Source organism: Hemitrygon akajei, chromosome 25, assembly GCF_048418815.1.
Source record: "Hemitrygon akajei chromosome 25, sHemAka1.3, whole genome shotgun sequence".
Lineage (NCBI taxonomy): Eukaryota > Metazoa > Chordata > Chondrichthyes > Myliobatiformes > Dasyatidae > Hemitrygon > Hemitrygon akajei.
Genome location: NC_133148.1, coordinates 44,875,590 through 44,892,940, shown reverse-complemented (window position 1 = coordinate 44,892,940; position 17,351 = coordinate 44,875,590). Strand labels below are relative to the sequence as shown.

At 43.8% G+C, this 17,351-nt stretch overlaps 1 protein-coding gene across 2 annotated transcripts in view; it reads left to right on the top strand.

The window, feature by feature from the left end:
* ipo4 (importin 4) overlaps positions 1–17,351 on the top strand; it is a 107,261-nt gene that overhangs the window by 56,213 nt on the left and 33,697 nt on the right. For both annotated transcript variants that reach the window (XM_073029440.1, XM_073029441.1), the window contains 2 exons: positions 16,202–16,395; positions 16,517–16,570. In XM_073029440.1, coding sequence (XP_072885541.1) covers positions 16,202–16,395; positions 16,517–16,570 — 248 coding nt within the window. The remainder of the gene's footprint in view (positions 1–16,201; positions 16,396–16,516; positions 16,571–17,351) is intronic.

The window sequence follows — 17,351 nt, the reverse complement described above, 5'->3', positions numbered from 1 at the left end:
CCATGCAGTGGGTTCCCCATCTCCACGTCACTGATGTCCAAGGGGAAGGGCAAGTGCTGATACAGCTTGGCACCAATGTCATCGCAGAGGTTGCCAGAGTGAAGTTGTAAACAACATCAAACTGCTTTAGGGACCCCGGCTCCAGATTTCTTCCTCGGGGTTTACTCCCGAAGCCTTTCCCGTGGGTGTGTACGGCCACAAGGCAGCGGAGGTGTAAAATCAGAGTTTTCCTTCTCCTAGACGGGCTGCTGTTGTGGTTTCTCGTGCCCCACAAACGGCCAGGAGACGCAGAAGATTCTTCAAGAAGTGTTAAACTTTAATTTGCAAATCAAAGCTGAGATAGTCATTGAGCTAGTCGCTGATTGCCCACCGATCCTTGTACATAGCATTTTTTATAGCAATCTCCTGGTTTAGTTGCATTAGCATATCCAATCAGTCTACAGTTGCATATCACAAGTACATCTGCCACTATTGTTTCTACCCATGGACTTAATCCTGTTCTAATCTACATCTCTTAGCTACCTCTCATTAACACACCATTGTCTTCTACATTCTTAAGATTTCATTCTCCTACTAAATTGGATACATGCATAGCAAATAGCAAACTCAAAGCTGACTACATAATCTACATCTCTTAGCTAGCCTCTCATTAACACACCATTGTCTTCTACATTCTTAAGATTTCATTCTCCTACTAAATTGGATACATGCATAGCAAATAGCAAACTCAAAGCTGACTACATAATCTACATCTCTTAGCTAGCCTCTCATTAACACACCATTGTCTTCTACATTCTTAAGATTTCATTCTCCTACTAAATTGGATACATGTATAGCAAATAGCAAACTCAAAGCTGACTACATAGTTTTGATTACACAACAAACAATGCAACTTTTATACTCCAATATATCCCCCCCTTTGAGACCCATAGGGTCTCACACAGAGAAAGAAGACTAAGAGTCCACGCACAAAAGCCCCAATAAACTCAAGCACTTATTCCCAAATCACAGGTTAAACTATAATTTTCTGCGCCAAGACCTCAAAGTATTCTCTCCCCGTTACCCTGGGCCACTGAGCCAAAAACCTGTCCCTTTGTACCTGAGACAGGGGAAAAAAACTCAGAAGCCCTTACAATCTACTCCCACACTGTCGTTTTGCTCTTGTTCATCCTGCAGGTGTTGTAGGCTGTAACGATACATTTTCGGTGTTTCTTTCTCCACTAAGCTTGCTTCAGTAATTGCCACGAGCATCGGAAATTGTTTGGTTGCAGCACGCACTACAAGAGACTTGAGACAAGGAAGAAAACAGCACAGCACAAGCGCACAGCTCAACAATACAATACTGACAGTTATTGCCATTTTAGTCAGCCATGCTCCCCATCTTCTGAGTCTACTTTCTAACCAGTCAAATAACTGATGTCCGGACCCTGCATTCTGTTTAACTTCCTTTCTTAGACTTTTCAACTTATACATTAAACAATCCTTCTGGACTAGTGTTATTTGGTATAAAAGTACAGTACTTCTCTCCAAACATCACACAAACTGCGAGGAAGCCTGATATAACATACACCAATATGGGCACATTGGTGCGTTTCTCATACAGCTTAGATAGCAGGGATCTGTTATAACACAAAGCTTCAGAAAGCAAGCCTTAATCGAACCTGAACACTGTCGTTCACATTGCTCCCTATGCTCTGCCACCGCGTGCAAGTGGAGGAGTTATAAGGCATGGGAACTACATGCTGAGTGGGGCTTTCCCTTGAGCACAGGTAACAATTCTGTCTCTTCATCATTCCTGCCGTGTAAGTTGCCCATTGATACCACAGATTAGTACGTGTCTGTAACCATGGCGAGGAGGTAAGTGTTGTGCTCCTCTTACTTCTTTTCTGTAGGTTCTGTGAGGACTTAACAGTCCCATTCCATATCTGCCACACTAATGGTTTCCATGTCTGTACTGGAGTATGTGGGTGCTTTGTCCCCAGGGGCACGACTGGTCGTTCCCAGCTCATCCCCATTATCTGAAGAAGCCCTAGTATCCTCCACCACATCCTGAGGGTCCTCAGGCCCGTCCTCAGAATCAAAAATTTCCCTTACTAATTGATCAAACTCCTGAGGTGCAGTGTCAGCTTCTTGTTCCTCCTGTCTGTCTCCTGCTAACTGCTCTTCCGCATCACTTACCTCGGACACCTCACCTGATTGCCCTTGCGGGACTGCCCTCGTGCAGTGGTTCAGATGGTACCAGGTGGAGCGTCCTTCTACCTGAACTGCGGTGGTTGATGCCTTGGTCACCGTAAAGGGTCCTTCCCTTCTAGGCTCATTCCACTTTCTCCGAAAAACTCGCACGTAAACCTGGTCTCCTGGTTTGATCGGTCCTTCCCCTTGTACGGTCTCCGGCTCTTTCTGTTTTTCCTGTGCATAAATAGACCTATGTATCATAGTTAGCTGCTGCATGTATTGTTTCAATTCTATTTCCAATTGTTCCAAACTAGGTCCTTTATACGGCCCTCTCCACTGGGGCACTGGCATGGGCCTCTCAGTGAGCATCTCATGCAGTGTCAGGCATGTCATTCAATTAGTTTGCATGCGGTAACTCATCATTGCTAACGGTAAAGCATCGACACAATTAAGTTTAGTGTCTACACAAATTTTGTTCAGTTTGGCTTTCAGGGTTCCATTAATTCTCTCTACCATGCCCTGCGACTGAGGGTGGTATACACATCCAAATCTTTGCTTTATCCTCAGCGCTTGTAGTACCAATTTGACCGCTTTCTGGATAAAAGCTGAACCATTGTCTGAGCTAACTTCTGTAGGTATTCCAAACCTTGGGATCACTTCATTTGTCAGAAATTTTACCCTAAATCGATCAATTACTACCAGCATGTATCTTTTCCCTCTCACTGTCTTTATCATGTCTACGTAATCAATCACTAGATGTTTAAATGGTCCTTCAGGTACAGGAATGTGACCTATTGGGGTTGTAATTCCCTTCCGAACATTATTCTGTGCGCATACCTCGCACTGTGACAAGACAAAGTCCACTGAAGCCTGTAAATAAGGTGACCAAAAACCATCTTTCTTTATTTTCTTTATCACTTCCCCCCTTGCACAATGGTCAATCCCATGCGCTTCTGAAATCAGAATCGTCAGTAGAGGGGAGGGCGCTACCAACAAACCATCTTCCATGCTCCACAAGCCTTCCGGGTTCTGCTTGGCCCCCCTTCGTCTCCACATTGTCTGTTCTGCCAAAGTTGCCTTACCTTGTATTTCAATTAGGTCCCCTACCCCAAGTTCTGGAGTTAGGCTTACCTGGGGGGCAATGACAGCTTTTCTGGCTGTCTCGTCCGCAGCTTGATTTCCCTTTGTTATTACATCATTTCCCTTTTTATGTGCCTGGCATTTAACTATAGCCAATGCTTTAGGTTTCATTATGGTTTTTATTAAGTCTAGAATTTGCTGACAATGTTGTATGGGATCTCCACTGCTTTTTTTAAAACCTCTCTGTTTCCACACTGCCCCGAACAAATGGCATACTCCATGAGCATATGCTGAATCAGTATAGATGTCTACTGTCTCACCTTCCATCATTTCACACGCAGCTGACAGGGCTTTGATTTCCGCTAGTTGGGCGGAACACGGTTGGGGACAGGACTCCATCCTAATAATCTTATAGCTCGACTGATCCTGCTGCACCACTGAGAATCCTGCATGATTTCCATCATAATCCCTATAACAAGAGCCATCTACGAACAGAACCTTTTTATCTGCATCCTCTAGTGGTTCTGATCGTAAATCTGCTCTCAATTTGGCAAATGCCATCGTCTTCCCTACACAATCATGGGGTTCTCCTTCTTAGCCCAAAGGGACAAAATCAGCTATATTACTGGTAGTGCATCTCTGTATAGTCATGTCTGGAAATGTCAATAGCATCTGATACGCTGCTATCCTGGCTGGCGTCAGCACAAATTTCCCTCTTTCCAGCAATTCTGCTACTTTGTGGTGTGTGTACAGAGTCACAGGATAGCCCAGGGTTACAGATGATGCCTTTTCATATGCATATTACAGCGCCGCCAATCCCTGATAACAGGGTGGATACCCCTGAGCCACCTCCTCTAGTCTCGTACTGTAGTATGCTATCGGCTGCTTTGCTTTTCCTGTGCCTGTCTCTTGTGTTAGAACCGCTGTGACATAACCCTCCTGTTGGTTGGATACATACAAATGAAAAACCTTCTCGTAGTCAGGCAAAGCTAATGCTGGTGCTGACTGCAATTCCTGCTTAATAGTATTGAAAGCTATCTCCGGCTCTTCATTCCACTGTAAGCCATTCTTCAAATGTGTATGTCCTGCTTCTTTCATTATCTTTCTCAAAGGTGCCACAATCTCAGCGTATTCTCCTTTCCAATCTGAGCTGTACCCTGCCATTCCCAAAAACGTCATCATCTGCCCTAGAGCCTGGGGTTTCGGGGCCTTAGTTATTGCCTCAATCTGATCTGGTGCTATCGCCTTCACTCCCTTGGATATTACCCTACCTAAGTATTCCACTTACTGCGTGCAAAATTGCAGTTTCTTTTTGGATACTTTATGTCCTCCGTGCACCAGCTTCTCTAACAGAGTTATAGTGTCCTGCTCACACTGTTCCTTACTGTGGGAGCAAATCAACAGGTCATCCACATACTGTAACAATGTACTTTCCAATGGTATGCCCTCTAGGTCTGCCTTCAACACCTGATTAAAACCCTTGCGGCATTCTGGTATAGGTATACTGAGCACCTCTGTAAGTAAATGCAAACAGATACTGACACTGGTAGGCTAGAGGAATGTTGAAGAAAGCCGAACACAAATCAATCACTGAAAAGTAACTTGCTTCTGGTGGAACATTAGTCAAAAGCGTGTGTGGGTTGGGGACTACCGCTGGCCAGTCCTCTACCACATCATTTGCCACTCGCAAATCATGCACCAATCTCCACTTAGATTTATCTGCTTTTAAGACCGGCAGCAACGGGGTATTGCATGGACTGTTTGTTCTTTTAAGCACTCCTATTTCAAGCAACCCCTGCATTGTCGATGCTATTCCCTCTTCTGCTTCTGGTCTCAGTGAGTATTGTGGTCTCCTGGGTGGGATTGCTCCTTTTTTCAGCCTTATTTCCACCGGACTAGCTGTATTTATTTTCCCTACGTCCGTGTCATGCTGTGACCACAGAATAGATGGCAACTCATCTAACCTATCTTTCTGCTGGCCTCTTTCCTTTCCCAGCAATGGCATGTGTGGTTGGGGAGTTATTTCGACCTCTCTCATTGTTCCTACTGTATCTACACTTACCATTATTTTAATGCAATTGTTGTCTTCTGATATCCACCCCTCTGGCGTGATTTTCCTCCACACTGTTACGGTTTCAGCACTCTTAACTAAGGGTCCTAAGTCTTTAGACTGATATCCCTTGTTTACCAACAACGTTACGTGGGGCGCAGCCTCCGGTATCCTGTACCATTTTTCTAAAAAGGTGTTCCACTTAACTTGTAAAGCTGCCCCTTGCTTTCCAATTATACAGCCTCCCCTTCCAGGTGCTGTTGGGTACATGCCTCCAGGTGCCATCTCTCCTCTAACTCCCTGTTCTGTGTCTCGTCAAAAATCACTGTACAGTGTAGCTCAGATTTGGGCATTACCCCCCTGGGTAATATAGCCTACACACCCTTTTTCCATTTTTCCCAGGTTTCCTGAATCTGATCTGCGATGTCTCCTATCCAAAAGACATTAGCCTTTTTGTCTTCTCGCACTATCACTTGAGCCCCTGCTCTTTCCACACACAGCCCATTTCTGGTGCATTCTAATTTTAATTCCAGTTTAATAAGGCATCTCTGCCTAACAAATTAATCGGAGTTCCTTTAAATACTAGCACCGGCAAAACAATTCCTTTGTTTCCCATTCTCAACTGCACTGGAGCCATGCACTGTGTCAACTGTGTTTTCCCCGAGAACCCTACCGTCTTAATAAACTTTCCTGACATGGGAAGGTGAAGGGCATACTGTGGCTGTACACAAGTGTACGTGGCTCCAGTATTTATCATCATTGGTGTCAGTTGCCCTTCTAACATAACCTGAACAATGGGTTCCTCGTCTGCCTCCCTTGTTATCATTGAGTAATGTCCCTTCCCACTCGAGTTCTCGGGGCACCCCTAATACCTCGCATAGGGGTTCACAGGTCCGCTTGAGCCTGTGGGGGCTGGTCCTTGGCTAAACTTTAGTTCCCTTCTTATCGGTTCCTGCTGGTGGGTGACAGGCCATGGTGTAAACGGACAATCTCTTCTCATGTGACCTGGCTGATTACATCCCCAGCACAATCTCTCTACCTCTCTTTCCCACTGTTTACTCACTGGTCTCCTCTGCCCATAGCTCCTCTCTCCCCCTCCTTGGGACTTCCAGTCCTATCTGGGCTGTTTGAATTTAGTCTGTTCCTGATAGGGCATTTGTGGGAATGCTCCTCCAAAGACGTTGATTATTGGCATGGGGTTTTCCGGCCCTTGTCTTACAGTATGATCGGTTCCTCCATATAGCAGTGCTTCATCCAGTTCAATGGCTGTACTCGGACCGGTGGTTGCTGGCAGCATCTTTTTGCTTTTTTCTTTTTCCTTTTTGAGTTCTTCGAGCTGCATTTGTATTAACTTTCTTTGCACCTCTTCCTGCTGCTCAGCCAACCTTCGTTTGTCTTTCCAGTACTTCTCAACCGCATGGACTACGTGGTCTCTAAATTCTTGTGGGGTCATTGACGTCAGCCCAACCACTTCCTCCAGTTTGGATTTTACTTGCGGAGGCATTGCATCCAAAATGCTATGTCGGAACAGTGTGCTGATAAATAAGCTATTTTCCACCTCTTGCTCAGTCTCCAGTCTCCACCTTTTCAACTGGTTTTCTACATAGGCTGCTGGGTTTTCAGTGTCTCCCAGTTGATCCCCCTTTAAGGCTTTGGGGTCCACTTTGGGTGGATAAAGCTTCCTGAGGGCCTGCCATACCCTCTGCCTCACTCTGCCAAACCCGTCTCCATCAGTTCTCAGGTCGTTCGAGTTTACTATGCCAGCCATTTCCATTAGTTCGTTAAATTTGGTTCCCATCAACCTTATCAATAGTGCCTTCAAATCTCCCGTAGCCAATAATCGTCCCACCGTTTCTTCTTCAAAGGCTCTAATCCATTTCCCTGCTCCTTCATGTAGATTGGGCAGAATGTTTTTCAGCCCTTCTAGGTCCTGGGATCCCCAAGGGATATACTGCACTTGTCCTGATCCTTTAACTAACAATGGCATCATTCTTCCTCCTTCTTCCCACCTGCCCTGGCTCTCCTCCTCACCTGACTCCCCATCTGTCTCAGGGTATGTCTTTACTGCCTCCCACACAAATTTCTCCGGGGTCCTCTTCTTCCCTCGGTCTCCCTGTGGAGTCCTTCCTTTCTGTCCTGATTCAATACTTGGTTGGCCCCTGGAGTATTTTTCGCATCTCCTCTGGCAATCCCCTCTCAGTAACTTATCTAACTCTCTGTCTACTTCCTCAAGTCACTCCCCTACTGCCTCCTTCTGCTCTTCTAGGCTTCTGCCTCCTACCTCTTCCCCACAAATTCTCGCATCCTCTCTCTCTCCACTTATCTTGCTCCTCCAATGAGTCACCTTCTCTTTCTTCCTGTCCGTGTCTGTACACCTGTGGCAGGGACTCCTCATGATCCTTACTCGTGCTTGATTCCCTTCTCTCTTGTGTTTCTCCAAGACTCTCATCTCCTATCTTTTTTCCACTTCCTCTTGAATGCCTCATCTCTTCCTGCCCTGATGAGCCACTTTCTTTTCTAGTCTGTTTACTTCTATGGTATAACCAATACTCCTCATACTCCTTTCCCTCTCTCAAGTATTTCATCCGTTCAATCTCTTCTTTCATTTCTCTCTTTGCCTGTTCCACCTTTATCCTTTCTGCCTGTATCTCCTTCCATATCGCCGCTTTTTCCTTCTCGTATTGTCTTTTTTCCTCCTCATTATCCCAAACTTGTACTTCTCCCTGCATGTTTACTGTTCCCGTCAGCAGGGGGCACTGCTTAGGGGTTCCTTCCTCATTATAGGGAGGGGGCTTTACTGTTTCTTTCACATCCGGGTACGGAGCTGAAGCCAGCTTCTCACTGTACCTTCCTCTCTCTCTCTAACAGGCTGTTTCTCCAGCACCTTAGTGTCTTCCTCGCTTGTAATCAATATTCTACCTGTCCTCAGCCTTTCTCCCTCCGTTCTGAAGAGTTTTAGCACTTCCATTTCTCGTTCTCTTTTTTGCCCTCTTCTTAGATTTATCTTTTGGTTTGTAATTTTTAATTAGATCCTCCATTTCTTCGCACAAGCTTACATCAAACGTTCCTTCTCTTGGCCATTTTGTGACCAGGTTTTTGGTTCTCTTTTCCCATTTTTCTGAAGTTTTTGTGATCTCATATTTATTTACCGGGATTTTTTTGCTCAGAATCTCTACTGCCATTCCTTTACCTGTCATGTTGTTCTCTCTTTTTAAGGTATTTCAGAGATTCACAGTTCGTTTACTGGATAATATTATTTACTCTAATTATATTGTCTATCTACCAGCGCTTTAAACTATATATTAGACTGCCCTTGTTTCCTATTCTGTTCTGCCCGTACAGACCTCTATTCAGAGGGGTATCCACAGAACTTTCTCTTTGCACCTCGTCTATTCAGACCCTTATCTCTTAAGGCGGTATCCACAAGGATTTTCTCTATTTTCCCTTTTCGTTCAGACCTTTGTTTTATACGAAGTGGTATCCACAGGGACTTACCAACACCACGTGGAATTTTTCTTCACTTAACTTCTTATTAGCTTATTTGTACTTACCCTCACTGCAGTGTTCTTGATCAATCCTCTGAGCCTCCTGTTAACCCCCAATTCTGCCGAATTCTTTGGACCGGAGAGACCCTTCGGCAGTGGTTCCACACTTCTGAGACTCCAAGACCTCCCCAAAACCAACAGAATTCTTAGTCCAAATTGTCGCAAAAAGCGCTTACCTTTTGTTTGGGTGCACCCTTAATTCTGTTAGCCTTGTGGGGGTCCCTAGAGGACTGGGAAGCGTCCCCAATCTGCCGTTTCTTTTCCGCGGGTCTCTTTCCGACCCTGCTCGCGGTCACCAATTTTGTCGTGGTTTCTCGTGCCCCACAAACGACCAGGAGACGCAGAAGATTCTTCAAGAAGTGTTAAACTTTAATTTGCAAATCAAAGCTGAGACAGTCATTGAGCTAGTCGCTGATTGCCCACCGATCCTTGTACATAGCATTTTTTATAGCAATCTCCTGGTTTAGTTGCATTAGCATATCCAATCGGTCTCCAGTTGCGTATCACAAGTACATCCGCCGCTATTGTTTCTACCCATTGACTTAATCCTGTTCTAATCTACATCTCTTAGCTACCTCTCATTAACACACCATTGTCTTCTACATTCTTAGGATTTCATTCTCCTACTAAATTGGATACATGCATAGCAAATAGCAAGTTCAAAGCTGACTACATAGTTTTGATTACACAGCAAACAATGCAACTTTTATACTCCAATACTGTCCAAGGCTGACAAGCCCCACCTTCCCAAATCATTGTAATGATACAGCGTTAAAGTCAGTGTCAAAACAGTGAGCTGGGGACGACAGGTTTCTGGTGCATTGGAAGAGCAGTGTGATAGTTGGGGTGTTCATTAATGTTAAGAATGGAAAGAATTTCTAAAAGAAGCAAGAAATGCAAATTAATGGTAAACATTAATAAAACATTAGTGGTGTCACTGGGTCTCTCCCTACCACTGATAAGATGCTCACTGACATTCGTACCCTTACCTGCCTCATACAAAGGAACAATACTGGCTATTCTCTAGTCATGTGGCTAAAGAAGTAACAGATATCTCTGACAAGGCCCCAGAAATCTCATCTCCTTCCTCCTTCAGTATTCTGGGATAAATTACATCAGGACTTTAATATTTTAGGATACCCAATGCCTCCTCTTCCTTTGTTGGAGGAGGGAGGAAGCCAGAACCTCTGGCGTAAATCCACACAATCACAGGGATTCGGCACAAAGAGTGCCAGAGATCAGGACTGAACCAGGGACACTGGAGTGGTGAGGCAGCAACTCAGCTATCCACCTTCATTTAGGATGACGAGAAAGGAGAGGCTGGGAATGTTCTCCTTCAGCAGGAAGGACCTTGATGAGTAAACAAGGAGATACTGTTGTTTGTGCATTGGAGGGAGTGATGAGCATTGGAAAGACCCAGGGAGGGCATGACGAGGACTTTTGTGTGCATTGTGGTTGCACCACATGAAAGTCGGGTGGGATCTGACAGCATTGGTTACATATCAGTGTGGTGGTGTATGAATATCTGAGTATTTCAGGCTCTCACAAAGGGTGAAGTGGCAACCTCCTATGGGAAGATTAAACTTACCTAATCATGCTGAGCTGAGCTGAGCTAACCTCTCAGCCAACATCTTATCTGGCTGTTTAATTTGTGTTTATGGGAGCTTGTTGTGAGCAGATAGTATGCCAAGGTTCAAAGCTCATTGCAACAATTGCATTTTGGAGAATTTGCTCTATAATTCTTTTGAAATGTCCTGTGGACATGAGAAGTGCTATGTAAGTACAAGACTATGGCCAGCTGTGACTCTAGAATGCAGAAGAACCAATGTAAAACTGGAGCATAACCCCTCCTCTAAGCCTCTAAGCAAGTTTATTGAATGCAAAATACGTGAATGAACTGTGCTTAGTACAAACATGACACTTGTAGCTATGGTAAACATTATCAACCTATTCCGAATATAAAAAACAACAGGAATGTCCCCACTTTTAGTTGACTCTTGAAACACAGTTGTGTTGTCTTGATCTGCCCCTTAGCTCTGCCTATCTGATATGCTGACCTGTACTTTCATGTAAGGTTATTAAAGCCGTCAAGAGGCCACTTCGCCGTTTTCCCAAAGAGCATGCTTTATTTCTATTTCCAATCAGGATCAGGCTCATTATCACTGACTTAATCAACATGACATTTGCTGTTTTGCAGCAGCAGTACAGTGCAAAGATATAACATTGCTGTAAGTAACAGAAATAAATAAAAAGTGAACAGAAAAGGAACAACGAGGTTGTACCACCTTTTCAGTGAAAAGGTTGGAGCCCCGTGCAGGAAACCCACGTGCAGAGACAGACGCAGACCATCAGTCCTGGCAGCAGTGATGAGTGAGTAGCACTCTGTCCTTCGACTGAGCCAAAACCAAGTCCCCATCTGCAAGTGGAATACTGAAGGACCTGCAGCCTCGGAGAGCAGTGGAAGTGCTGCTTGGTGCCTTGAGGCTAATAATCATCTCGTAAGACACAATTAAAGCATGTTGGGTTTCTTCACATTGCCATTTGTGGGAGCTTGCTGTGCAGTTCTGGCTACTGGAGTTCTCTACATAGAGCGTGTGTAATGTGCAGGAGGTAGATCATTGGCTGTAACACACATTTTCAATGAGCTGTATAGAAGCAGGTCTTTACACGGCATACTGAACTTCCCCTATGGGCGTCCTATTTCTGTAGAACAAGTGTTGGCTGCTGGCTTCAGGGCTTTTGTCCAAGAGTGTAACCAAATCTTGACCTAATGCAGCCATTTGTGCTGGAACTGTGATGCTGGCCCGTCCCACACTTAAGTTTCCTCTCAGCAGGCTCATCCCGAATCCTCTCAGTCTGGATCTCGCCTGCCACCCTTTTCCTCCTCCGATTCTTCAGTGCATTACCTTCAAGCTCATGGATGCATTCCAAATTTCCAGTATTTTCCATTGTCCCCTACTGTTCCAAGCAATACTTCCAACCATTCAGCACAATTGTATTAGGCAACAGCAAGAAAAACCTTTCAGCTTAACTTGCTACTGTAGGGCCTTTTTAAAGAAAACAATTTAATTAGTTCCATCATCACATTTGCCAGTACCCCAGAGCTTTGCATAGTTTTTCTCATCTATTTAATCAATTTCCTTTGAAAAACTGAATTCCGCTCCAATCTTCTATCTAGGCACCAAATCATAGCAACTTGCTTTGCTCCTGCTCTCTGTGTGTCTCTTGCCAAGAGAAACCATTTCACCCTGTTACTCTATCCAAACCCTTCAACAAGTACTCTCTTTAAGTTTTCTGCAGTAAAGAAACAACCTTAGCATCGCCAGCCTCCCACATATCTCTTCCTGTAAAATCTCCTCTGAGCTTTCCCCAGGACCTTGTCCTCTTTCCTAAAGCCAATGCCCACAGACGGACTGAGTTCTCAGAGTGGGACCCACACAATGACTTACAATAATCTGACTTTTGTACTTGAAAGCTAAGGATTTTTCCTTTTCATTTCCTTTGGAGACGTATACACCAGGATTTCCTTGATATCAGTTCCTCCTGTGCTCACCTCTGCTCTTGTTCCCTTTCTGTGAGCATTGGATCAGCACAGCTTCCATTTTTTTATATACAACAGTATCGCAACAGAAACATACACAGAGGGTTCCAGTTAATTGGAACATATCCAGACCAGTACATTTTGGCCCAATTAAGCAGCAGCCCAATGAGCCAAAGTTTCATGGAAATTGTTAAAAAGATATAAAAAGACAAGCTAGCATTTAACTGTGAGAAATTATGTATTTAATTGAAATGCAGAGCAAAGTAGAATACTGCCAATACTATAACACTATAAAAATGTATATTACCGTAGATTCCGGACTACAGAGCGCACCTGATTAAAAGCCGCAGGCTCTAATTTTAGAAAGAAAATCAATTTTGTACTTGTACAAGCCGCGCCGGATTTTAAGCCGCAGGTGTTCCACGTTGTAATATGAGATATTTACACAGAAAGATATTACACGTGAGGATTTTTTAACTTTTAATTAAATCCGTATGGTAACATAAACAAATACATATTGCAAATGCTTTTTTTCGAACCATGCCTGTAACACGGCTACTTTTAAATATACATACGTATCGGTAACACACAAATTACGTTGCGTATACTTTTTTACTGAACAGTGCACGAACAACATTCCAATATCTCCTAACGACTGGTAAAAAAATATATACTGCAGCCTACCAGGAAAAGTTATTGATCGCCTTTAACTTAAAAGCTGCATCATATGTTTGCAGCGGGTCTAATGCGCTCGCCCCCTCCTTTCCGTTTATCGCAAACCGGTATTTTCCCCACAAGACGCGGCGAAACCGGATGTGACGTCATAGCATCCCGGGATGTCGTGCAGAAAACAAATATACTTAAAACACTTCTAACTTTAACTAGAAAATACTAACAAATGAATTACTAAGTGAAAATATTATAAACTAAATAACTGCCATAAAGGCAGTGCAATGCTTTTCTTCGAGTGTTTTCCATGTTGATGAGGGTGAGTACAAATGACTGATTTACAATAATTTAATTGTGAAAGTGCGCTTGATTTATCGTACAATTTCATTGGACCTCTGTGAACTACTCATCAATTTTATTGGTCTACTGTTACGAGGCAAAATGTTTTTGGCGGCATGAAAAAAAACCATGCATTAGTCGCACCGTAGTAAAGGCCGCAGTGTTCAAAGCTGTTCAAAGCGTGGGAAAAAAGTAGCGGCTTATAATCCAGAATCTACGGTAGTTCCTAATAGTTATCGACAGAGGAATTCATCCAATGTATGCTGCCATGTTTTATTGCATGACTTAAATAAACAAAATCAGCAGAGAACAAGAAAGCTAGTGAAGATTATGGACAGCCTTCATACAATACTTTCAACAATTACTACTTGCTCCAAATCTTTATTTTCATTGTAACATTCAAGGTGATTGTCGATAGCTTCAAATTCTTCATAGTTCCTAACCTGGTGAAGTAATGAAATTGTTTCTTCACTTTCACTTCTGGCCATTTCTACCATCTCCAAGCCTGAATGCTTGGAACCGCAGTGAGCAAAACAGTTCTGAGTTGCCTTACTGCTTATTTCAATGTTCTATGTTCTCGTCAACTATGTGACAAAAGTCATTACTTTTTGAACAGAAACATATGCAACTGACACCATTTAAAAACTCTTTGCTCTAAGCATGGTGTAGTGTTTAAAAGCCACACAATTGCACACAGTCATCGCTAGTTAGAAATTGTTCAGCAGCAGTTTCCTGCCCCAATTAAACAAAGGGAATCCTGGCTATTTCCTTAATTAATTTTTGTTCTTTCAGAATTGTCCCAAATAAGTGATTGCGCTGATTAACCAATGGCCCATTTAACCAGAATCTAGTGTGTACAATATTCAAGGCTGTATAAAGCATACTTTTTACAGTTTTAAATTAAAATATCAATATTACTCTCTACAACAGACTTGGGCCCCTGTGGGTCCCTCTGTTCCCAGAAATCCCTCATTGTACCTGTGGATACCACCTGCTCCTTCTCCAGGGACACCCAAGCCCAGACGAAACCCCAGAAGAGGGGCAGACAATCGACTCAGGCAGAATCCTTGACCACCTAGACCTGTGAACGGCCACATGGCCAGGACCAGATACAAACCAAACAGAAGATTACCCCGAGCGACCCCGCTGCCCTCCACCCCCTGCATCGGGTGACCGTAGATTAGGTGAATGGGGCTGAAGTGTAGCCAGAACCTGAGGAGAAGCCTCAGCTTCCCATCAACAGTTTGTCATTATAGCTGCCTACTTGTCTGCTAGACAGAAGGTGGTGCTGTCTCCAAGCAGAGCTGCAGCCGTGCACCAAGAAGGACTTTGTCCTCACACGGGCATCATGCTGCCTGTTTCTGTGACGTGCAGTTGGTGGGGTGGGGGGTTCCTGAGGTGAAGGACTCCATTTTAATCCCCCCTCCTAATGAAGGACTTTCTATCCTAGTATCCCATATGTACACATTTCACAAATTTTACAGAATCTTCCCAAAGTAGACAGTGAACATTCTGGACAGAAGGGGTTGCTCTTCAGTATCTCCAGCCAGATCCCACTTTCAGCAATGTGGGTTCTTTACTCACAGAAGTCAATTTGTCTCCTTACCTCACTGCGTTCATTCACACCATTCCACTCTCTCTGCCTGCACCTCTGCCATCAAATCCTCCTCAGTACTCGTTTCCCTCTCTGTAAACTTGCAGAGTCACACCTTGCCGTCTTAGTACATGTACCACTATCTATAGCTGTACTATTCTCAGTGAACTTACACCTAAACTTTACCCGTGCCCCTCTCTGTAAACCTTCCTGTTGTAAAGTTGAAGCCCAGCTGATCCACTGAACCTGCCCACCAACATGTCTTTTCATAGCCATGTAAAATCCTCAGAGAGAGCTATTCCAAAGGGAGAACCTGAGGGAAGAAAAAGATAAAATACTTGACAAAATTCCTCTGTGGCAAAATCTAAGCCAGGCCCCTTAATTCCAATACATTGCAAAATCTCCCTCTCAAAGACAACAAACTTTGCAAATACTTCTCACTTCTCTCTGATAGATCTCCACATCAGTAAGAAGAGCTCAAGGCCAGGACATTTTCCATAGTCAGGCATCTGGGAGAGCTGGTGTCCAAGTGTTTAATCATTTACTGTTGGTAATTTACTTCTTCCACTGACAAGTATTTCCTGCTGCATAATTAAACCATAATCAACAGGTGGCCTTTTAGTTTTGTCTTTTGCCTGCTTATTTAACCCATGAATATCCACTTACTCACTTCATTATAACATTGCTGGTTTGATTTTTGCCACTGATTTCCTGTCTTATGAAATATATTCTCTTAATTTTCTTTATAATGGAGAATTAAAATGTGAGTAAATAATCAAATGTATTGCTATTGTATGGGACCTCCTATCTCTCGGTGATTCTCCCTGGTCTCATTCTGAATGCCCTCACTCCATTCAGTATTGCTAAAGTCTGCAAAGATGTTGCTCAATAACTGCTGAGTGTTGCCCAATTCCTGCCCGGTGTGTGCTCAGAGAGCTCCAGGTCTCATGGTATAGGAGAGCATGTTTCTGGCCTTGTGAGGGACTAGGCTGAGTAGCTCCACACAATAAATAGGAGTGTGAAGGATCTTTGCCTGCATCCTGTCCTCAGATCTCACAGAAGGAGAGAACATACCCATGGTCTGACCAGCAGTATTTTCCCCTGGCCAAATTTTGGTCCATCTATCTACAGCTCCTGCTCATTAAACATCTTCCTCACCCACCTCTTACCATTTCAGCACACACATTGTGTGTCTTTACTCATTGCAGGTTTCCAGAAGTTACTATCTATGGTATTTCCAAGCTACCTGAAAACCATCCACGAGGAGAAGGACCGGCTGGTGGTCATGACAATCTTAGAATCCATGAACAACGTGCTGAAAAACTGCAAAGGGGATGTGCTGAAGGAGCCAGGCCGCTTGGACGAAATCTGCAAAGCCATCAAGAATGTACTGCAGAAAAAGGTAGGACAAAGCCCCCTGTCTCTCTGCATCCACTCTCAGAGGAAGCACCCAGGAGGTGTGGTCAACATCTCACTATGCTATCCTGTGTCTGGGTTCTCACTGTTTATTCTGTGTCCCTCAGACAACCTGCCAAGATCCAGAAAATGAAGAGACAGAGTCTGATGAAGAGCAGGAGGTAGGTGGACTGGGGTTTTGTTCAAGGCAGTTCAGCTTTCCACATTTTTACAGTCTCTAATTGTTCCTTTTTAAAAACGCTATTAAACCATGTTATTACCAGATCTGCTAACCTGCTAGTAATGCACAGATTGAAAACTAGAGGTATTTACTTCTATCCAATTCGAAGCATAATATCAGAAAAATAATCTGAGTGGTAAAGGGCAACAAGATCTTGGAGCACAGATATAAAAATAGCTGCAGTTTAATATTATCATATTAGAGAAAGCAAATAGGGCACCATGGTTATTTCTGGAGAGGGTTTATGCTAACTTTATGAACCCATGATGAGGGTAAAACCCCTCTGCACACTGATTGCAGTTCTGTCTTTGGGTGGTTTGAAAAATACTGTCAGTGGAGAAGCTTGCAGAGGTGCGTATTCTCTCTTTCTAAGACTCCAGCATGGCCTAACTTTGAACTGCAAAGTTCCAATAGTGTTTGTTAGTTTACAGAGAGTGTGTGTGAGCCTGCTAGTTGGAAGAGCTAAACCTGATGCCTTCAACACAAGACAGTCAGTAATAAACCCCACTGGGAGTTCAGAAGGAACTGCTTTCTCACAGGGTGTGGCGAATGTGGAACTAGCTCCCACAGGAAATGTTCATGTGGTTATCTTCTAAATGGACAGAAAACCAAAATGGGGGAAACCTCACATTCATCTGCAACCCTCTGAAGGTGATTAAGACCATATACATAGATCAAATGTTTTCAGTTCAGACCAGACTGTTATTGTCTCTCTCATGTGC